Source organism: Macaca nemestrina, chromosome 19 (assembly GCF_043159975.1).
Source record: "Macaca nemestrina isolate mMacNem1 chromosome 19, mMacNem.hap1, whole genome shotgun sequence".
Classification (NCBI taxonomy): domain Eukaryota; kingdom Metazoa; phylum Chordata; class Mammalia; order Primates; family Cercopithecidae; genus Macaca; species Macaca nemestrina.
Window position 1 is genome coordinate 25588175 of NC_092143.1, and position 24723 is coordinate 25612897.

At 38.5% G+C, this 24723-nt stretch overlaps 1 protein-coding gene across 1 annotated transcript in view; it reads left to right on the forward strand.

Moving 5' to 3' along the window:
• The window catches only part of LOC105477103 (coiled-coil domain containing 68), a 54291-nt gene that overhangs the window by 5508 nt on the left and 24060 nt on the right, over positions 1-24723 (forward strand). Inside the window, 9 exon segments of the mRNA XM_071085291.1 lie at positions 651-861; positions 1701-1780; positions 6671-6722; positions 8371-8495; positions 10134-10220; positions 12915-13055; positions 14049-14174; positions 15903-16031; positions 21906-21988. Coding sequence (XP_070941392.1) covers positions 8379-8495; positions 10134-10220; positions 12915-13055; positions 14049-14174; positions 15903-16031; positions 21906-21988 — 683 coding nt within the window. The 5' untranslated portion in view covers positions 651-861; positions 1701-1780; positions 6671-6722; positions 8371-8378.

Genomic DNA, 24723 nt, shown 5'->3' on the forward strand with positions numbered 1-24723 from the left:
TGGTTTCTCTTTTTCCCCTTGTTGGATAGTTTTTTAAATGACGTAAATTATGTTCAAGCTACAATAATCCAGGACAAGCTCAGAAAACTGTAGGTATTTTATAAATTCCTGGGCTTTTCACTTCTAAAGTATTTTATAGAGCCACAAATGACATTTTCTAAAAGGACATCATGTAAATGTTGCAAGTGACTGTGACATATGTCATTGACCTCAGCTTCCTTTTATATTTTATTGACTGGCAAGTGTTAATCAGGTTTTGGGGTGACTTGTTAATAGAGAAGTTCAAGTCAAGAGGAACAATTGGCTGATGGGATAAGGAAGGAATTGTGAGGGGAAAACTAAGCTTGGGAACTGACACTTTCAAATCATGTCCTACAAGCAAATGTCCACAATAAGTTGTGAGTATAAACATTATGTTTCAATATTAATTTAATGTGCATGAAGTCAGATACTCCATTAAGCACTTTTCATGCAATATCTCATTTAATCCTCACATAACTCTGAGAAAGTTGGCATTCTCATCTGAATTTTTCTGTTGAGGAACCGAGGCTTAGGAAGTTTAAATCATTTTCCAGGACCTCCCAGCTGGTGAGGAAGTGGAACAGAGTCTTGTAGGCAGAACAACTGAGTGCAAATCCCTTGTTTTTAAGCCATGCAGCCAAACTGCCTTTGTTCATGGAGTAGATCTACTGGGACAACAACATCTGTTCAGACTCCTGAAGGACACACCTGGGACCTCCCATCAGGAGTTCTGTGACTGTTACTTAGTGACCTACTTTGGAAAACTTTGATTCTTCAGCTATCTTGGGCCCAAGAAGTTGAAGCTTAGAAATTCCTTCAGAATGTAGCGGAGGCAAAGTGGTAAGTTAGAAGGAGCTAGCAGACTCCTGAGAAAGAGCCAGACAACTCGTGGCTTGGGATCCAATGGCCACCAACTAGTTATCTTTGTTTATGTTGTTGAGCCTTGTTTCTTCGTCTGCAAAATGGGAATAATAATGCCAACCTCTCAGGGCATATGTGAGAAGTATTATAGAGAGCATACCCTACTGGGCATACAGTCCTCACTTAACAAATCCTGGCCCCTGCTTCCCACTCTTCTCCAGATGGGAAGGGATGCGTGTGCTTTGCACCTTTTTGCAGTTTAGTTGCTGAACTGAACATTGGCTGAAACGTTCAGCTGTTTTTCAATGCTTCAAATTATGCCAGTGAACTATGAGGATAGACTATTTCATGAAAAAGACATCTGAATTTGGGGTCAACCTATTTGTGTTCAGTTGATGAGGTTCTTATAACCCTGAAAATCTTACATCTTTTTTTGTGCCTTATTGCATTATATATATATATACACATATATATATACACACACACACACACTGACGATAATAACTATAACACAGTGTCGTAATGATTAATTTTGGCAATATGTGAAAAATTATTTGATAAGTGGCACCTGTTTTGTCAATAGCATGTATTTGTATATTGTGTTTACACCAATATTTCATTTTTCCTCCAAAATGGCTTTTATCTTATATCTAAGAATTTTCTGTAGCACTGGCTATAATATATGTGGATATACAAATGAGTAGCATGCAGTTGAATAAAATTAATTCTACTTAGCAAAAGCTTAGATTCTTATATGAAAACAGAACTTGGGTGCAGTGTAACATACATGTCTTTCGTATACTGTGTGTCATTTTCAGGTAAACTGCACAGTCACCTGAGATTTAGCCAGCTGACACTGGATGTCACCATTGTGCTGCATAAAGTAGCTGCAGAACAGGTGTGCTATTTAGTATTCAGGGCACAGTTAGTCTCATCAAAGGTTTGGAGATATGTTCGCTGTTTTCCCTCATATAACCCAATTATCCTTGTGGCACTTTTGTAGTCACTTACTTTTTCAGTTTCTAATATTCAAGCTCTATAAAATAGGAATCAAAAATGAACAAATAATCCCTTAGAACCAGGAAACGAAAACCTGAAAACTCAGAAACTGTACTGAAACCAAGCAGGGCTCTTGATTGCCATCCGGAGTAATTGATTCTGGCTGACTTAGTAGAAGAAGAATTTACTGAGAGGATATAGAGCAGCTACTGGAATTGATGGGAATGTTGAAAAACTAGGTTTGGAAAATGGGAGGATCTCATATACTAGGACACCAGTGAAATCAGGTTGTGGGATGAGGAGTTAGGGTCCTCCTGACATAGCCACTAGCCACTGACCACTGGATACTGCCACTGAATTTGCTGCCACTTGAAGCACCACTCTGTGTCACAGACCCCCCCCCCTTTCCTGAACAATGACTGGATTTCCACTGCCTCCAGCTCCAACCAGCCAGATGGCCATTCCCTGAGTTGCACTTCCAGCGGGAGCTCTCATTTGGCTGATTCTAGGTGTTGTCCCTATGCCCTAGCTCCAAGGAGTGAGCATGAACAAGAGACCTTTCCTGCAAGACTCATACAGACGGTGCCTCAGCATATCTGGGAAGGAGATTCAAGCACTAGCTAGCCAAAACCTGCCAGACATCCAGTATGGTGCTTTTCAATCAGCAGGCCCCAGATGTGAGTGAAGAATACCTCTGTGTGGTCAATCAGATTTTGTTGCCCCTTCTCTGGGCTGACCTGGGATCAGTTGTTTATACCTTGCAGTACCTGGCAGCTTCACTCTTGTCTTTGCCTCAATCCTGGGGGATCCGTAATAGCAACGGCTAAGCCTGTTTTAATGTGGCCAAGGAGACAACTCCTTAGGCAAACTGGAAGTCTCAAAAAGTTTAGGTCAAAAAGAAAAAGGTCTTGCAACATTAAAAGAAAAGAAAATGGTAGACTTTGCTGTGTGCCGTGGTTTCCTTAGAACACTAGTCTAGCGACCGGGTGCCATGACTCATGCCTGTAATCCCAGCACTTTGGGAGGCCAAGGTGGGTGGATCACTTGAGGCCAGTAATTCAAGACCAGTCTGGCCAACAGGGCGAAACCCCATCTCTACTAAAAATACAAAAAAATTAGCTGGGTGTAGTGGTTCACCTCTGTAATCCCAGCTACTTGGGAAGCTGAGGCACGAGAATCACTGGAATCCAGAAAGTGGAGGTTGAAGTAAGCAGAGATCATGCCACTCCACTCAAACCTGGACAAGAGTGAGACCCTGTTTCAAAAAAAACAAAAAACAAACAACAACAACAACAAAAATCAGAACACTGCTCTAGGTACATGCCAGCCTCTGTTCTTGCTTTCCCATTTGCCTGGAACTCTCTTCTCCTAGATCCTAGAGAGCCACACGGCTTGCACTTGATTTCTTCATCTTTTGCTCAAATACCAACTCCTCAGATCAGCTTCCCTCACTGCTCATCTAGAACACCACCTCCTTTTACCCTCAGTCCCCTGATGGACTTTCTTCATGTCACTCATCACAGCCTCCCTTAGACTCCCTCTATATTTACCTGTTTGTTTAATGTCTGTCTCTCCCTCTGTACTGAAAATCCTATGAAACTATGGTCTTTGGCTCAGCCCTGTAACCACAGTTCCTAACACTGTGGCTTTCTGTAAATATTTACTCTCTCAATAAATGAATCAAGGGTCAAGTAAAGAAAGGAAACACCCTTGTTACAGTCTCTACAATATGAACAGTGTGTGTAATCTTTTTCTAGGGTTGCTCTAACAAAGTACCACACACGGAGTGGCTTGAACAGGGAAATGGATCATCTCTCAGTTCTAGAGCCTGGAAGTTCAAGATCAAGGTGTCTGCAGGGATGTGAGCAAGATCTGTTTCGTGCCTCTCCCCTGCTAGTGGTTTGCTAGTAATGGTTGATGTTCCTTGGCATATAGAAGCATCGCTACATCTCTGCCTTCATTTTCACAGGGCATTCGGTGTTCTCGTCTCTCGCCACATTGCTCATTTTCATAAGGATATCAGGCATATTGGAGTAGGGATCGCCCCTACTCCAGTACCTGACCTCATGTTTACTTAACTAATTACACCTGCAAAACCTTATTTCTAAATAAGATCCCATTCTGAGGAACTGGGGGTTAGGACTTTAACATGAATTTGGAGGGAGGACACAGTTCAACCCGTCACAGGCACTTGTTTGTGTTTATTGTATAAAACTTCTGCTGTTCTCATGTCATTAACCAGAGCACAAGGTTCAGCTAGATTCTCCTGGGTGCCTGGTGGTGTGGTGGTTTATCATATGGATTACAATTCACAATAATATGTGTACATTGCTTTGTGGATTGTAAACTCTTCATTAGATGGTAGCATCATTGTTTGAGGAAACTGACAAATAATCAGTGTATTAGCAATAAGGAATTTGTACCACGGATTTGCTAGTCTTAAAGTCCTCCAAAGCAATTTTTCCTTCATAGCCCAGTTCAGTCTGCAGATTATTTAAAATATAACCTGCTTCTTTCCTGGAAGAAAGGAAACCACTCAGATTGCTTGTCAGCCTTAATTGTGGATAATGGTTTCATATTTTAAGTACTTGTTTGACAAATATGTACAAATAATTTATTATATATTATATGTGCTGCTGTAAGTGCTTGACAAATATTAACTCATGAACAACCCCACATTGATTATTGTTGTTAAGAATTAATATTATTTTCATTTTACTGTTAAGGAAACTGAGGCACAGAGCAGTTAAGGGACTTGACAGAGGTCACACAGGTACGGAGTGGCAGAATGGAGCCATGAGACTAGGCAGGCTGCCTCTAAACTGTTTCGGCTGTGGAACCCTCTTTCTTCACAGAAAGCCTCATGGGAAAATTCAGTGTGTGTGACAGAACAAAGCAGAGCTGCTGTGGTTGAAGTTGAGGTGGCAGAGCTCTGTCTGTTCAGCAGCCCTCCGCCTCCTCCCTGGGAGCCCTGTTTGAAAGGCCCTTGTCTAGGAAATACCTCCTCTTGGCGTGATGCCACCTGTAAGCTGTCTTCAATCCATTCTAGCATAAGACAAAGAAAAGTATTTCCTTACTTTAATTAACTGATTGTGATTTATTTTGAAATTTTTATCCCCTTAATCTACTTCTGGCTGAAATAAAATGCTAACATGGATTTTCCCCAGGATAGTAATGCCATATGGCAATTTGGACTTTGCCGGCTTGTGTTCCCCTTGGGTTTCTTTCTACGAACCAAGGACTCTGGGTACAAAAGTTTTCTGAACCAAAGACAGATATGGAATTTAATTTCATATGGATACAGTTATAAAGCTTTGCAACCAGATAGAGGTGAACTACCTGCCCTGCTTGTCTTCTGTGGCTATTGATAATATAAAATAACAGGGTAACAATATTGCCAGTGACAGTCCATTGAGTGCCTTCTGTTAGCAGGCATTAAAAAAAAAAACACAAAAACTTCATTTTCATATCTCTAGGTGTTATCACCCCTATCTGACAGCTATTTAAGTGAAAACTAAGATTTTATGTAACTTGTTTAACATGGCCCAACCAGTGAGGGGAAAAGGTGGGAAGTTTTCAGAAATATCAGTGATCAAGAGACAAAATTCCTTGATTTTAAGAATAAAAGGTACATACGAGAGTATATTTTAGGATAAAAGACGTAAGACCCGATGCAATTTTCAAATTATGAAAGAGCCTGAGAATGCAGACAGATTCATTCTAAAGAGTGATTCATTCCTGTGATAAAATGCCTCTTATCATCTGTTAATGTACACACTGCATAACATACGAAAAGGAAAATGAAAGTAAATCAGTCAAAGGGGACTGTAGATCAAGGGTACTGTACTGGAGGAAAAAACCAACTCAGGCCAGATCAATTGCTTTGCTTGCCTCTATTTTCCCACTGGTCCTGCCCCACTCCTTGCCAAGCCCTAACCCAGAGGCCAGCAAACGTTTCCTGTAAAGGGCCAGATAGGAAATAATGTAGGCGTTGCCTGCCACATACTTTCTCTGTCACAACTACTGAACTCTGCTGTTTGTGGTGCCAAAGCTACACAAAAGATATGGACACAAATGGCCATGTTGCATTAGAGTAAAACTTCATTTATGGGCACTACGTTTGAACTTCATATAATTTTCATGTGTCATGAAATGTTATCCTTTGATTTTTTTCAACTATTTTTATGAATACTAAATTTGAAATTCATATAATTTTCATGTACCATGAAATGTTATTCTTCTTTTGATTTTTTGTTTGACCATTCAAAAATGTAAGAACCATTCTTAGCTCTGGGGCTGTACAAACAGGAGGGAAACCAGATTGAGCTCCCAGGCTGGGGTTTGCTGACCCCTACCCTGGCCTGACCATCGTCTCTCTGGCTTCCAAGCGTACTGCGTATTGACCCTATGGGTGTTTCTCTTACTTCAAGCATTTAAATGTTGTTTTGCACCAATATCTTAATCCCGGAAGAGACTTCAGAGGACCCAGTAAGAGACGTACTTCCACTCGTAGTTTGCAAAAGCACACTTGCAGAGTTGCTGCTGCCAAATCAACTTCTGCTGAAACAAATATTTAATAGAAGTCATAGCTGCTAAGAGGATTTATAATAAAATGGAAAATTCTTGGCATATTCTGTCAATTTCATTGAAGATTAAAGGACTTTGTAGTGTCCCCAGAAGTGATCTTGTTTCAAAGTGATGCTCTCAAATATGCAAATTCTTTGTTTTTTTCCAGCCTAGGTCATTGTTAGATTTTAAATATTTTGTTGTTGTTATTGTTTCTCTCCAGGGAAGCCAGTCTTAATATAATGGAAACATCTCTGAACTTCTAAAAGACCAAGGTGGGAGTTTTAGCTCTTAATTTTACTTCATCTTGGGTAAGTTAATGTCACTATGGGAGTGGAGTCTTGGCTTCTTATCAGTAACAGAGGATTAATAATCCTACCTCACAGGGCTTTTTATTATAGTTTACTTATTGGTTATTTACTATTTATTATAGTAAATAATAATTATAGGCTCACTTTACATATTTCTTACCCCAGACCTGGATCAGTCAAGAAGTCCTAGTTTCTTTTTAGTAGGATATGATATTCAAAGACTACAGTCTGGCAATGAGGGATGCTAACCACTACTATTTCTAGGTTTATCGGTGAATAAAGGTAGAATATATATTATTTTAAGGAAAAGAAATCATTATTTTCTACCTCCTGGGTTCAAGTGATTCTCGTGCCTCAGCCTCCCAAGTAGCTGGGATTACACACGTGTACCGTGCCCAGCTAATTTTTGTATTTTTAGTAGAGATGAGGTTTCACCATGTTGGCCAGGCTAGTCTCAGACTCCTGACCTCAAGTGATCGGTCCACCTTGGCCTCCCAAAATGCTGGGATTACAGATGTGAGCCACCATGCCCAGCTTCACCTAACATTTTTGTTCTTTATTTTATTTTTTCTTTTATGCTAAATAGCTTGATTCTTCATGATGTTAACACAATTACCTGTTGGCTTTATTCTACAGTGCGAACCTGTGTACATAAACACACACAAACACAGTTCGCAGTTCAAAATAGCAATACCAATATTTCCACTAATAATATTATGAGCGAATATTTGTTCAAGATTGTTTTGCTGTTCTTTTTGTTCTTAGAATATAGCACAGCAGGGATCGATAGTTCCTGGTATGTCATTTTTAATCACTTGAATAATTCTTGTGGTTACAGAACTTGATATACAGATATATTTATTTGTTTAATTTATTTCATTTCACCTTTATTTTGGACGATTACTTTTTCTGTCAATTTTATTTCATAGTTAAATAAAATATATACGTGGTTTAGTATTAAAACCTTAAGACACAGATTTCTTCCTTCCATTCCTATTTCCTACCCTTCTTGTAGAAAATATGATATTATATATTCTGTTCTGCTCTATGCTTTTTCATGAGATAATAATACATCCTAGTGATGACTCTTTAGCAGTTGATAGTTTATTTAATCTATCCTCTTCTTGTTGGCATGGGGTTTTTCCAGACTCTTACTATTAGTTCTCCTAATAGTAAATCGCCTTCACGGACTATGTATGAAGATACACACACACACACAAAAATATAATGTTGTTATAATTGTATCACGTTAATTCTACATTTATTATGTGCTTACAATGTGCTAGACTATCTATAAACCTCATTCCTTTTTACAGTCTGAGATTTTAGATTTTTCCAGTCTGAGATGATACTGAATAAAAAGAGAAATTTCAGATTTACCTTCTTAGATTATTTAAATGTGAAATTTTAAATTCAAGATTCCTTCAGATGATATGGCTTTATATGAAATTAATTCCTGGATTTATGACTATATACAGATACCAATGATTTATAGCTTTTCTGCTATATTTCACCATAGTGATAAAACAACTTATTTCAGTTTATGAACCATATAATCATACAATCAAAACAGTCTGTTTTGCTTAGCTGATGTATGTTTTCTTAAAGCCAGAATTCACGATGACAACGGTGACAGTGACCACAGAAATTCCGCCAAGGGATAAGATGGAAGATAATTCTGCCTTGTATGAGTCTACGTCCGCTCACATTATTGAAGAAACCGAGTATGTGAAAAAGGTATGTGGGTAGCAGAAATCATTAGTATGATATGATTTTTAAAGAGAAATTCCAATATGGGCTGGGGGACTTTGTTTCCCTCTCCATAGAACATATGTAAAGGAACAACTCTAATTTGGCAAAGGACACTCTTCCTAGCTGAAATTTAAACCCATGTTTAGTCATTTCTCTTGAGGATATGAAACTGTTCCTACCCTTGGAGTAAAATAATTTTCCTCACTCAGTAAAATTGAATAATGGGCCAGGAGGGTTCAGAACACCTATCAGCACTTAATTTGTCCCTCACTATTCACCACTGGATTTCCTACTGTTTTATAATGTTTTCCAGTGGTTTCACGAGTGTTGATCGTGTTCCCAAGTAGATGTTTACATTTCCTTCTGAGTTGGTGCCTCTCGTTACCTTGTTCCTTTTCACAGTTCAGGGTAACTATTGCCAGTGACTGCGGGTTGGCATGTCACTTCATTAAACGTGTGAAGTCTTATGAGAATCCAAAATGATAATGGCTGACAAGAAATATATATTCTTAACTGTTTCTTACAACAGACATGTATTAAGCACTTAAAATGTGCCAGAGTAGGCCAGGTACAGTGGCTCATGCCTGTAATCCCAGCATTTTGGGAGGCTGAGGCAGGTGGATCACCTGAGGTCAGGAGTTTGAGACCAGCCTGACCAACATGGCAAAACCCTGTCTCTACTAAAAATACAAAAAAATTAGCCAGGCGTGGTGGTGGGCGCCTGTAATCCCAACTACTTGGGGGGCTGATGCAGGAGAATCACTTGAACCCAGGTGGCAGAGGTTACAGTGAGTGGAGATTGCACCATTGCACTTCAGCTTGGGTGACAGAGTGAGACTCTGTCTCAAAAAAAAAATTATAATAATAAAAAATTTAAAAATGTGCTAGAGTATAAACCTCGCTCCTACTCTCACAGTCTGACAATCTAAGAGGATACTGAATAAAAAGAGAAATTTCACATTTTACCTTTTTGGATTATTTAATTAAATAATGGACAAATTCTGGCATAGTTTATAACTTGCTCAGATCAATTAATTCCATCATCTTTGAGTGTCTTGCAACTCCATAGGTCATCAAGACATGGGGCTTATATTTCATGCATAAATGCATGTGATCTCTCAGTAATTATTCTGTAGTAATTACTTAATAGTAATTATTCTGTAGTAATTACTTAATAGTAATTATTTTGTAGTAATTACTAGGTAGTAATTATTTTGTAGTAATTAGTAGATAGTAATTATTTTATAGTGATTACTAAGTAGTAATTGTTTTATAGTAATTACTAAACAGTAAATTAGTACTAAATTACTAAAAAGACAAAACAAAACTAAATAATATTAAGTACTAATTACTAAATAATAACTGTTTTGGGGATAATATTTACTTAAGTGATGTGTTTTAGATTTGTCTGAGAAAGAGTTGTAAAGACCAAATGCTTACTTTCAGCAATCCAAACAATATTAGCCTAAATGCAAGTTAGGTTGATGGTGGCAGTTATTTAAATCTGATATCAATATATATGTATTACTTTCTAGGTAATCAGGTACCCTGTAACTGGTATTGAGAAAAAACTTTCGGCATTAAATGCCTTTGAAACAAATTAATTTTTTTTTCCTTTTCTAGATTCGAACTACTCTGGAAAAGATCAGAACCCAAATGTTTAAAGATGAAATAAGACATGACAGTACAAATAACAAACTGGATACAAAGGTAATAATTTCCTGCAGAAGATTAGCATAAAGCCATTTAGACTTTTTAAAGTAACTTTTTGGGCAATTACTAAGTTCATTGAAGCTTCAAAGGATTAGTGTTGAAATATTTCATGCATATCTAAAGATGTTAATGGCCATATTTGTGAAATGTTTAACCACAAATGTTATGAGATCAAATTGGAATGGCTAGGCCTTACTTGAATATGTTAAACAAGGCTTACTTATCGAAAGTAAATGAGAACATGTTGGTCTAGCCAAGATTCATGACAGCAACATTTCCCAATGACAGGCAGAGCTTTTAGTCTCACGTGGGCCACACGAATAGACATATACAGTTGAAGCTTTTAGGCCTGAGTTGAGTGAAGACTTTGTCAGATAAATAGTTGATAAGCTTGAATGCACTCCCTTCCCCAACATCGCCCTTATATACCTCAGGGCGAGCAATCTGCACTTAGCTTTGCCTGGATTACACCAAGCTAAACCACATCTGAGCCAAGTGTACTTCATCAGTGTTGTCCACTATAAGCATGGCCACAGAGTCCACCATAACGTGGGGTATGATGCATAAATGTAGTCATTTTCATCACCCTCAGCCTCCCACACTAACATAACTAGCTTCCATTATTATTTAAAGTACTTCTAAACTAGAAAACAAGGTTATGTTTAGGAATGAGAGGGAATATTAAAAAATTCAGTTTGGGCTATGTTGAGCTGCCTGTTAGACCTCCAAGTAGATGCCCATTCCCAATGTTGAGATGTTAGGAAGAAGAACCATCCCAGGAAGCTGAGATCAGGCTGGTGGATTAGAAGGAACAGGAGATTTCAAAGCTCTAGGGTAGAGCCTAGATGCTGCATTTCTAACAAGCTCCTGTTGATGCTGAGCTGCTGGGACTGTAGACCACACGTGAGAGTACTCTCTAGATTATCATGGCAAAGTCTCTACAGGGCCAGAGGGCTGGTGATTTGATGTGTGGTTGATCTGCTCACCTTTTGTGGTTTGAAGCTACTCCTGTCAAGGCCACTGTAGCAGGAGTCACTGAAGGCAAATGAGGAGAGGGTTTCAGAAGCAGGGCGGGACACCCCTGTCAAATGCTGTCCATGGGCCAAGGAAATTGAGGACCAAATGCCCACCATAGATAGGAGGAGCTTCCTAGTAATGTTGACATTGTGTTGCTGTGTGTCTGCCTCAGCCACCTCAGTCCACAGAAGGTCAGCAGATCCACCATGCATCAAAACATCAGCCCTCTGGCCCTGTAGAGATTTCACCATAGTGATCTGGGGCCTTGCTACTCTCAAGTGTGGTCTGCAGTCCGAGCAGCGCAGCATCACCGGGAGCATGTTAGAAACGGAACATCTAGGCTCTACCCCAGACCTGATTCAGAATCTGCATTTTTTAACCAGATCTATCACCCAGTAATTCATAGGCATATTGAAGTTTGAAAAGCACTGATCAATGATCTTTGTAGCCATCTGCCACTGCTGATAATCTACCTTCTACAAGAGTTTTTTCTGTCAAATATTCTTTAACAAATTAAAAAAGAAAATAATTCCTACTTTGTATATGGAGAGTAGAAATATGCACTAGGGTCTGGACTATAAGAAACCAAATTGTGGCAGAGTTATGGTGAGGGAGGATGTTATCCACATACACTATGTTCTTTTTGTTATTTATTTCTACAGTCGTAGTTATTATATTATAGTGAAAATATTATATATTTTGTTGTTAAACAAACTGGGATTCTAATTCTGGTCTGGCAGTTATTTTAGGTATAACCCTAGGTGTGTTCGTTAAACTTTCATCTTCAAATTCCTCACCTGTGTAAAGGGCCTAGTGCCTTCCAGTGTTTTCAGTATTCAGACAAAGGACTGTATGTAAAACATGTAAAAGATGAGCAGGCACATAACAGGTGTTTAACAAATAGAAGTTGTTATTATAATTGTAGGGTATGTGTAATTGTGAATAGTTTCTCTGTTTTGAAATAAATTGAAAGAACAGAAAGAGCACACAATAACTATTCAAGAGGCTGTGCCAGGAGCTCTCCCACTCCTTTGCTGCAGAAACTTGGGCCCTGGTCCTCAGTTTCTACATCTGTAAAATGGACAGGTTAAGTTAGATGGTTTATTATTTCTTTTTCACCTCCGTGTGTCCACAATTCCAGATGATATTTATGTTCCAAGTGTATTTTCAGTAAGCTAGAGCTTACATCAAGTTATAATGGCAGTGCCATTCAGTTCTGATATCTCTGATTGGAAATTTAATATGAGGTAATTACAGTGAAGCATCACCAAACATTGACCATTATGTATTGTAACTGTTAGGTCTGACTGTTAGTCTATAATGCAATGTAACAAAAATGTAATTATGTCAACAACTTAGATTTTTTAAAAATGTCTGGCCTTGTGGACATTATTTATCTCCTAAAAAGCACTTATCAGTATATTTGAAACTATAGAAAATATAAAAGTTAAAATGTCATTCTACCTCTTTCAATATAAGAATCTGTTCAAATTTGAGCAAATATAGAAGTCAGGTGCTTCCAGAATTTCTCATTGATATTTGAGATTCAAAAGATGTTTATTTATGCTGACCTGAAGCCTCTTTGCTATACGTAATACTAAATGATCATTACTGTTGTCAAAGCTTGTAGAGGAAAAGATAGTTAGGTCTATGATTGCCATTTGTCTGTTTCAGCACTGTGGAAACCTTCAACAGGGCTCTGATTCTGAGATGGATCCTTCTTGTTGCAGTTTGGATTTGCTCATGAAAAAGATAAAAGGAAAAGACCTACAGCTCTTAGAAATGCACAAAGAGAATGAAGTATTGAAAATCAAGGTATGACTGTTAGAAGTTTCAAATTCTGTGTTTTGAGCCTTTGAGCTAATAGGATGGGTTGTTAGCATTGGTGGCTCTGTAAAAGCAGAGAGATGTGTACACACATCCATAGGTCCATCTGTGTGTTCCCTTACATAGAGAAGCATTTTTATATTTCACAAATCATATCTCACTGTTTTATTTTTGAGGCTTCTTTTGTTATTGAAAATATCTCACAAAAGTTCAACAGTTATACAATTTCAGTCATGCAAGATGACTAGACATCTACTGCATAACATTATGCCTATAGTTCACAATACTGTACTGTACACACTTAGTAGATCTCATGGTAAGTGTTCTTACCACAATCCACAATACATTTTTAAAAGTGTGTTCATATTTAATAAATATTAATTATAGCCTTCATAGTCAGATGCCACAATATTTTTTAAATTTGTCTATGGCTGAATGCTTTTGATTTTCTTCTTTAAGGTTTATTTTATATGCAGTCCTGCAATGAATATCTTGATAGGGAAATCTTTATAGTCATTCTTGATTGTTTCCTCAGGTTAAATCCCGGAAAGATTCATGACATTTTAGCATTATTGTCCTCAATACTTTAACCTTGTCCCACTTCTATTTCAGGAAGATACACTTTTTAACACTGTTATGGACATTAATGATAAAAGGCTTGCAAATAAGTGTATAAGCTGACAGAGCAGCATAGAGTTATCTGAACAGTGAGGACTATCACTGCAGGGCATTACTGTGCACAGAGCTCTGGTTTGGTTTGACTATGGCAAATCTGCCTTTTCAACAGCCCCTCTAAATAGGGAGTTTCTCCTTTTACATTTTCCTCTTACCAAATAACAGTGTCTTCTCTCCTATCCATTGTCTATGAGGCTGTAAAAGGTATAGTTATACCCTTGGTGTTCTTAATTGCCCATCAAACTGTTCTGCCTTTAAAGTTTTTTGTTGTAAATGTCAGAACATGCATAGTGACCTTTTTTCTAGCTGGAAGCCTCCAGAGAAGCAGGAGCAGCAGCTCTGAGAAACGTGGCCCGGAGATTATTTGAAAACTACCAAACACAGTCTGAAGAAGTGAGAAAGAAGCATGAGGACAGTAAACACTTACTCCAGGTACCAAACACGCAGCTTGTCTATGGGAGAACTAGCCCCCACCCTGAGCTGTTCAAGTTCATCTTTCTGGAAGAGTTAGAAATGAAACAAGCAATGGCCAAGTGACTTGGCAAAAGACTTGGGAAAGGAGCCGTGTGCTAGTCTTTTCTGCCAGTTTCCCTCGCCCCTGCTTAGCCCGACACCCCCAGATGTTGCTGAGCTGCTGTTTTGCAGTTGTTGCCCGATCCCCCATGAGCACAGGTGGGAGGGAGGCAGTGCCACCCTGCCTGGAAATCTGGGCTGGCCCTGCGGAGCCTGACTGGTAACCTCTCTTCGGGTTCTGCCATTGACTTGCTAGATGACCCAGACTGAGCCATTCTTCCTGTCTGGATTTGGGTGTCCTTGTCTCTAGAATGAAAGAGTTGGGCTAGACACATGATTTCAAAATTGTTTTGGACTTAGGATACATACTTTGGGTTATAGAAAATAGAAAACAAAATATGTATCTATATGTTTTTAAAAATATATAAAGATATATATTTTTAAAATATATAGTTATATATAATACATTATATTATATATAAAGTATAATAAATAATATATAATATATAAGTTATATATTTTTATATTTTAATATGTAAATATGTAAATTTTAAAAATAAAAATGTACATACACTTATACATGTTCTTTTTTCATTTGTTTTTAAATCTGAAGTGTATACACTAGGGCCAATAAAATCTGTCTGAAAAATATATTCTAGAACTGGAGAAGTCAAAAAAGTGTGTGTATGCCTGTATGTGTGTGTTTGCCAAAATTAAAAATATAAAACAGCTAATAGGTAAGTTCACTCATAATAGTTTGGGGCACCCAGGTGTCTGTCAGCTTAGGCTGTAGGAAGGTCCCCAGGGGAGTACAGTAGGAAATTCACTGCCTAGGTGACACCCTTTCATGCATCAAGCTGTGGTAGTGATGGTTGCATACTCACATGCATGCAGGGTGCAGATGAAGAACATAAGCGGGAAGCTGATGAGGGTGCTATGCTATGGGGAGGGGGGGCTTGTGGGGACAAGAAGCATGCATCCCTGTAATGTGGGCTCGGCACTAGCCTGGAGTGAACTGACTGAAAGGCCCACTTGGTACTTACAAAGGAAGCCAGACACTTATTTTTCCCTGTGAAATGTCAAGCTTTGTTAAATACACATGCGGAAGAGTAACAAGTTAGTCGACACAGTCCCACTGTAGCCTATTACCTGCTAGATGGAAACTTCTCTCCTATGATCCCTCAGTACAACCCCTGCTCTATGCCTGTGAAGTGGCACGGTGACACGCTGAGGAGAGTTATTCTGATTTTATGACACTTTCTGATTAAAAATAAAAAGTGTTTTAATTGAACCTGTATGGTTTTTTTTGGTTCTGGATAATAATTGTTGAGAAAAAGTCAACAATGTTGCTTTTGTTAAATTAGCATCTTTCTCTCTTGTATCAATTCAGAAAGTATGCTTTATGGTAACAAATGGAAGCATTCTAGGAAGGATATTTATGTTTATTATAATATTAATTCTTGATTTAATGTTGTTGTAGTCTATCAGGGTTATTTTGAAGGAAACACTGAAATCAAAAAGAGCAATTCTAAGCAAGTATGAATTCTGAATTTTTTTGGCTAATTAGAAAATTGTAGAAAGAGGTAATATGTGTATAGGTTTAATAAAAACAGAGTTTTCACAACACAACTGTTTCTCTGACCATAGGTTAACAAGCTTGAAAAAGAACAGAAATTGAAACAACATGTTGAAAATCTGAATCAAGTTGCTGAAAAACTTGAAGAAAAACACAGTCAAATTACAGAATTGGAGAACCTTGTACAGAGAATGGAAAAGGTACAGCCCTGGAGAATTAGAGGATTTTCTTACTGACAGGGTTAGGATGAGAATGAAATAAAATAATACCAAAATAAATAGGATATTAAATTAAATAAGATAATGTTAAGTGAAAGTATTCTTTACAGTATTTGCCCTTAGGAAGCATTTAATATTAATTTTCCCTTAAACATTTCATATGATCTATACTGTAGTGATTGACTTACCTTTCTGCAAATACTGTAGTCATATCATCATTTGTCACTTTCTAGGAAATACATGACTTAGGGGAACCAGGTGAGGCTGTGAATGCAACTAATGGAAAAGAGCACAAAGTCCATCTACTAGGAGTATTAATATAGCAGGTCCCTGTAATCACAGCATTTTTATGTATTAGAGTCAGTGCAGTATCCATTTTTGATCACCCAAGTCTACTTTGTGTTTGTAAAAACCTATGGCTGCACTAGGAGAGATACAGTTTACATTAAGAAAAGCCATTCTATAGAAATTGGAACTTTAAGAAGGCACATTTAGAGAAGAGTAATAATAGAATAAAAATTTGAAAATATTTCATGCCATGTTCATTTAACTAGCTAGCATTCCAAATATACACAAAAGGTGAACACGTAAATTTGTGTATGTATGCCTTAGAATTTAGAACTTGGACAAATCAAGGAATATTATTTTTTAATAGCAAAACAAAGAGAAAACTGGCATCTCTGAAACTGAATTGGGGATAGAGAAAAATATAGGCTTTGGATACTAGTAAATATTGCCCAATACATTTTTTATATTTATTGTATTTGCCTCTGTTATTTTTAGCTTTAATTTGTTTTATGAGTCTGCCTGGGTTTATGCCATTTCATAAATATCATTTCAAAAACATCACATTTCAATATTTAGGTTTCTTATCAAAGGAACTTTGATTTGTTTAAAAATATTTCCCAAGAATTTAAAGTTTTATGACATTGTGATTTGGTTGAATTCGTAGTCTTGGTGAAGGACCTATGAGGAAATCATAAAAATTAAATATGCCCATTATCAAGTGGCTCTAAGATAATAGTATTCAGCTGCATGTGTATTATGTGGTAGGTCACTGAGTGTTATACTTTAGCAGAATCACTGGGCTAGAATATCCTTAAGCAATTAGTTTATCCAGGCATGACAGTTTATATTTATGCTGTTTTGGAAAAACTGTAATATTTGGATGTGTACCTGGTAGTGGCAGAATACTTGATCCTATAATAAACAGCTTAATAAAACTAAGATAGCACAAAGAATGTTTGCATTAAGGAAAGAAAGACAATTCTGGGAAACGAATAGAATTGCTTAACCAAACAGATTGATTAACCAGCTTGAAATTTAAGTTTAGTGTAGAGCTCATGCCATCTCAAACCCAGTAATATTGGGTCAGGTTTAGTGCCCCAAATTAACAAAAGAACAGGCTGGGCACGGTGGCTTATGCCTATAATCCCAGCACTTTGGGAGGCCAAGGTGGGTGGATCATGAGGTCAAGAGATCGAGACGATCCTGGCCAACATGGTGAAACCCTGTCTCTACTAAAAATACAAAAATTAGCTGGGCGTGGTGGCAGGTGCCTGTAGTCCCAGCTACTTGGGAGGCTGAGGCAGGAGAATCACTTGAACCCAGGAGGAGGGAGGTTGCAGTGAACCGAGATTGTGCCACTGCACTCCAGCCTGGTGACATAGTGAGACTCCATCTCAGAAAAAAAAAAAAGAACAGTAGAAGATAATTTCTATTTCCTAGTGATCCTAGGAAATGTATACTAGATGTTAGTTCATCTCAGAGTTCTGGGGTATATTTACTTGACTGTTTACTAAACAAATATTTGAACACCACCATGTGTAACAGAACTAGGGGCTGAATATATATTTGTGAATGAACCCGTCTCTTTTTGTGGATATGACAATGTAGTATATCTGGATTGTGTGAGGCTCAAGGAACTTCCTAAATCTCCCTTTCTTAATTCCTCTATGAGTCCTTTAGGGAGGCTGAAAGCACAGTCAAAGGCAGAGGAGTATGCCCTAGAATAAGGTTCAGTGACTCAGATCCTGGCAGGACATTCTTGGGAAGTGATGGCCTAGTTCCTGCCCTGATAATAACTCTTAATAGTGGGCTGTCTCCAGGAGATCTTGGACAAAGGAAGTAGACAGGATGCGCATGACTTAGTAAGGCCATGCAGCAACCTTCCAGAATAATTCAGTGACTTTCTAAAGTGCAGCCTACTGGAATCTCTGGAGGGTGGAGGTAAGTGGGGATGATGTGGAGGGGCAATGTGCAGTTTTATTTAAAGTAAAAGATGGTTTAGGCCAGGTGTGGTGGCTCATGCCTATAATTCCAGCATTTGGGGAGGCTGAGGCAGGAGGATCACTTAAGGCCAGGAGTTCGAGACCAGCCTGGCCAACATGGTGAAACCCAGTCTCTCCTAAGAGAACACAAAAATTAGCTGGGCATGGTAGCACGTGCTTGCAGTCCCAGCTACTCTGGAGGCTGAAGTATGAGAATCACTTGAACCTGGGAAGTGGAGGTTGCAGTGAGCTGAGATGACGCCACTATACTTCAGCCTGGGTAATAGAGCAGGACTCTGTCTCAAAAACAAAACAAAACAAAAAAAAAGCAAATTGGTTTTAAAATACTTTATATTTGTGAAACAAGCAAATAAATAAAACTATAAGGAACAAAGTTGGGCAACATCTTGGTTTAAAGAGAGACTGAGGAGACAGGCTGTGAGGTAGGGTGTCTCAGGGAGGGAGTGTGGGCCAGAATAAGGGGAGGGTGTACTGGGCCTTTTGTATTAATAGGAAAAAGACACAAATTCAAAAAGAAAGTAAAAATTAAAAATGAACATCCTCACAAAGGTTGATAAATATCGCCCTGGTCGTGGGTGCCCCCTGGAGAAAAATCTACTTGCTACTCACTTGAACAATCCGCTGCTCCAGTAAATAGCCATTAGTGGTATGAGGTCTGGTAATGAACACATTACTTAAAACCTTCACCATCTGTCCCACTTTAATCAGGAATGAAGTGAGAATGAATTCCATAAGCACAGTGATAAGCTAGCAAAAATGCCCAGTAAGAGCATTTTAATATGGCATATGTTCCATTTGCTAGCAGTGCAATTCTGTTACATCATATTTATTTTCTAGTGTCATTGATTTAGCTCCATTGCAATTTTAGAGCTCAAAGGCACTTTTGAGACCACCTAGTTCCTCATGATCATTTTATAAATGAGGACAGCATGAACCTGAAACTGTTCCACAGTCCTCCACTTTCTACATCACAACCCTTTCCGTTATGCCCCCGTCTTCTCTCATGCTGGACAAAAATGATAGAGTTGGTTTCAAAACATTTAGATGTTAGCATTTGGCCATGATTGAAATTGGTGCCTTCTCCGATCAGCCTGGTGAGGGAAACCTGGAGCTGTCTGGAGGTATGGCTCTGGGAATAGTGGGTTGCCCACTGTGTGGTGCTATGAACTCCCTTTCCCTTTCCTGAAGACATTGCCTGAAAAGTGCTATCTGGTATGGTGAGATTTTCTGTGTTGTCAAAGAGGAGGCAAAAAGAACCCAAGCTAGATGGCAGAGCCTGGCCAAGGGAGAGCATTTACTTGTCTGGTTGTCTGGTTCCCTTGACCCCTGTTTATGAAAATCCATTAATCAAGAGTAAGACTATTAAACATTTGTTAGGCACCATTTTCCCTCACCCTACAAATTCAAAATACATTATCTGTGGTGTGTTTTTTGACAATCCAAGTCTCATCATACGCTTGTAAGATGTATCTGTGGGCCAGGCGCAGTGGCTCGTGCCTGTAATCCCAGCACTTTGGCAGGCCAAGGCGGGTGGATCACCTGAGGTCGGGAGTTCGAGACTAGACTGACCAACATGGAGAAACCCCGTCTCTACTAAAAATACAAAATTAGCCAGACGTGGTGGCGCATGTCTTTAATCCCAGCTACTCGGGAGGCTGAGGCAGGAGAATTGCTTGGACCTGGGAGGCAGAGGTTGCAGTGAGCCAGGATCGCACCACTGCACTCCAGCCTGGGCAACAAGAGCAAAACTCTGAAAAAAAAAAAAAAAGGGGGGGGGGCGGAGAGAGAGAGAGAGAAAGAAAGAAAGAATGAAAGAAAGAAAGAAAGAAGAAAGGAAGGAAGGAAGGAAGGAAGGAAGGAAGGAAGGAAGGAAGGAAGGAAGAGATCTGTGATCCCTCAGAAATAATTTGAACACAGCTAGGGCAACTCCAGGGCTATTTTTATGTGGCAAGAATACTATAAGAAAAATTTGAAAAAGCATACAGAACACATAAGATATGAAGTAACCAGTGCCTTCCAATTATTATATATTGAGATCCAAATATGTGCCAGGAAGCCTGTATCTCTTTTACATATATTATCTCTATCATCCCAACATTTCAATATAGGTAATATTATCCCCATTTTAGGAACGCTCAGAAGATACAAATATGAGTCAAATGAATATAGAATGAATACATGTCAAATGTTGTAACTCATTAATTAATGAGGGAAACAGTAAGATGAGAAAGCTGGTTTAAATAAAATATTTTCAGAAACTAGTCATTTATAGACATTTTGGAGAAAAATTGAAAATAGTATAGGATTACTAGATTAAATTTAAAAAAACAGTTAATATTCTTTAAGGCAATTAAACCATAACCTTTGGGATTATGTCTTCTACCAGACAGAAATCTACAAATTTACATGCAACTTCACAGACCCAGGGCTCTAATCAAATAATAAATAATAAAAGCGAACAGAGGGAAATTCTCTGAGAGAATTAAATAAATCTTGGGTCAGATAATTAAACGATGACCTAATATGACATTAAAACTGCATGCTGTATATTGTTTTTATTTCCAAGTTTGGGTTAATTTTTCTTAACCTTGGTAAGGCCCGAGAGTTGAAAACCTTGGCCAAAATTTAGAAACCAGGTTAAGTCCCTACGTACAATCTTTGTGATGTTTCTGCTAGACAGCACTGCCTTGTTTTGTACTACTCACTGAGATGCTGCAGCAGGAAGTAATTTTAAACAGCATTATAGATAGTTTCAGCACACGTCTTCCAGTCAATTCCATCCAAGTTGCCAATACCAATTCCTGCCTCTTTTCAATCTGCCTTGATTCTTTCCAACTTGGCAACCTAAACCGTCAGGCCAAAGCACCAAATTCCTTTTTTCAGCTGAGTGCCATCAAATATAAAATGAACACAGTCATCTCAGCTTCATTTTTCATGGTCTTTTCTGTTTTCCTTTTGAATGGAAAGGCTTTGGCTTAATAATCAAATTAAGGCATCTTTTTAAAACATATTCTTTCCCAACATCATAAAATTGCAATCTGAGTTTCTCCTGTATCCTAATTGGAAAGCATTTGTATCCTTTGTGGCCTTGATCCTTCATCAAAAATATGTTTATTGTTTTACTACCTTCTGACAGATGACACGTAGTACCTAGAGGTATCTAGTGTCCTTGGATACCAACAACTCAATCTAATGCAGGGGAAGCAGATGTAAGGGTGGGAGAGCCAGGGTCTAGCAAGGGATGAGCTGGCTGTTTATGTGTGGTAGGATGGGGAGAGGTGAGTGGGAGAGGTTGAACTGAACAGGCTATGGGCAATGCCTTGGAAGATGAGCAAAAGAAGTCCTCCAGGCAGGTGAGAGAGTGAAGACAATTATTTTTGGCCTATAGTTGAACTATGTGTAAAGCACACAGGAGAATACTCAGCTAGGTTTCCTTGAAGATAAGAGTAACAGCACATGGGAAATTAACTCTTTAGCTCAAGCCATAGTTCTAGTATGACAAGAGGAAGGCCTTACCAAACATACACATGTATTTCAGCAACATTTGTATCTCATTTTCTCCTAGGAAAAGAGAACACTACTAGAAAGAAAACTGTCTTTGGAAAACAAGCTACTGCAACTCAAATCCAGTGCTACATGTGGAAAAAGGTTTGCGAAGCTACCTGTTAAGTAAAAGCAGTTCCTGATTTCTTTCCTGTCCACTGGTATGCCAGCCAGGGAACAGAAGGTCTTCTGTCCCCCAAAGAAATAGGATGACTGACAGTGCAGGAGGAAGGTTGAATTCCTGGGATTAACAGTCATGTAGTTATGTGCCTCCCCTTCCTCAAACTCAGAGGAATCACAGAGCAGTTGGGAGCAGGGGGCAGAGTCCATTGGGGGTGCAGGGAACCCCACGGGAAGGTTAGTCTTTCTGAAGAGTGAATGAGTGAGTAAGCCTGGCACCTCCTGGTTTACCGTTTATGCTAAGGAGGACGCTTGAGAGGTCTTTATTCTCTGATGCTTCTGTCTTAGTTAATGAGTTTCTTTTACAGCTAACATTGCACTGGCCAGCCCACAAGCGGAATTCTAAGATAGTTTCCTGATACTCCTTAATTCTGTAGGGTGAAGGAAATACTAGGGACAATATCCATAGTTCTTTGGACTTATAAATACTCACAGTTTACAAGCAGTCACAGTCCTTAGTATGCTGGGGGTGGGTTTGTGGATATCGCCATAATCGCTGTGCTACTCAGCTGCTATTAGAAAAAGTATCTGTATTATCGTGTAATAAATCATATAATAAGACATTTTCTGAGATTTTTCTCTATTTTTTAAAAATTCTAGTCCAACACAATCATTGTATGTTCTGATATAATTACATTGTTCAAAGTCAAATCAATTTCAAGATCTTAGTTTGTCATCCTAGAACTATTGTTTGCTAGGATATTAGGCACTGTTATGGACAGAATTCAATGATATGTCATTTATTCAATGATATGTACTCAGACATCCCTCTCTCTCAGTCTTTCGATTTCCCCCCTACAGGCTCCGTGCTGCTTCCTTTCCTTTTTTATCTTTTTTCCCACCTGTCCTCATCTGTTGTACCTTCTGCCTGGCTTGTATTCCTGCATTTTGGACCACATATGCCAAAGCCCAGAAATGGGCTGATCCTGGCAATTACACACACACACACACACATTTGAAACATACAAGATTCCAATAAGTTATTAATTTTCCTAGCTTCTTCCCTGTGACAAACATGCAGCCCAAAACAGGGGACTTCTAAGATAGTTTTATAACACTACACATTTCTGTAGAGATTGAAGGAAATACTGCAGAAAGTATCCTTAGGTCTTGGAATTACATATGGATATTCATAACTTCAATCTAAGTAAATCTTCAGTTAATATTTTTCTTAAATAGGCAGAGCTTTTCCTTGTAGCAGAACTACTGATTTGTATGTGTCTTCCATTAAAAGTTCAGGCCGTCCAAGTTTGATTTTTTTTTCCTTTAAAAAATGTGTTTTTAAAAAATTGGTGATAGGGCTATTGTCCGTCTTTGAGCCAACAATGTAGCTCTTTTAAAAACCAACCTGATCTATTCTTTCACTTCTATTCTATATAAACAGTTATTATAAAGAATTCTTTAAAAGCTCCTAAGGAAGTTTTAGAAATTTCTTGGGGAAAGTGGATGTTTGGTGTTTCTAGAAAGGTTTTTCAACATCCAGGCTTATGCAATTTTTATAGATTGTGGGTATCACACATATTTGTGATTACTTATTACTTTGAGCTTTATGTAGAGGCATTCAGTTTGTGAAGTGACAAGAAAATGAAATCAGTAGGAATCAGACTCTTTTGGTTGAAGTAATAGAGACTTGATTAAGCTACCACAAAAAAGAGGGTTTCTGTTAGGTTAAGATTAGATAGATAGGGTCATAAAAAGAAGACAGAGAAGTTAAAAAGATTTGTCTTCTTAAAAATAAGGTTGACTCCATATTTCTATTACCATTACTGGTAATTGACATAGGTAAAATGCTTTGCAGTTTTCAGAATAACCTCAGGTACCTTCTTTATTTTAATCCTTGCATTCACCTTTCCAGGAAAGAGCTGAAATTCTAATTGAGTTGTGCAAGATTGCTCAATCTCTCAGAAGTTATAGAGCTGGGAGTTTTCGCTCCTACATTCTCATACATAGCAAAGCATGTGCTCATTTTACTGTAAAAGATTTTGACCATCTTTCTTTTATTTCTGGAAACCTCTGAAGATCTCTCAAACTGGGTTCTTCATTCCTCTGAGTAACGATTAGCAAAAGACCATTTTCCAACTTTTCCCTCTGCCCTGCCACATCACAAACAAATATGCAGGCCTTTTTAAGAGTTATCTTTTGGGGAAACATATTTGGGATTGATACGGTTTGGCTGTGTCCCTACCCAAAAAGATGAGAATCTTGAATTGTAGTTCCCATAATCCCTTTGTGTCATGGGAGAAACCTGGTGGGAGGTAATTGAATCATGGGGGCGGTTAGCCCAATGCTGCTGTTCTCGTGAGTTCTCACAAGTTCTGATGGCTTTATAAGGGGCTTTTCCTCTTTTTGCTTGGCATTTCTTGCTGCATGGTTTTGGCCCGCCATGGGAAGAAGGACATGTTTACTTCTCCTTCCAACATGACTGTAAGTTTCCTGAGGCCTCCCCAGCCCCGCAGAACTGTGAATCAACTAAACCTCTTTCCTTTATAAATTACCGAGTCTTGGGTATGTTTTCACAGCAGCATGAGAACAGACTAATAGGGATTGTAAAAATAAACAGTGTTGGCCCTTCCATATTTACATAGATGCCGCTTAGGAATGGAAACTCCTTAGAGGAGAAAAGACCTTGAAGTTGAGGTTGCATGTCAAAGCATATGGTT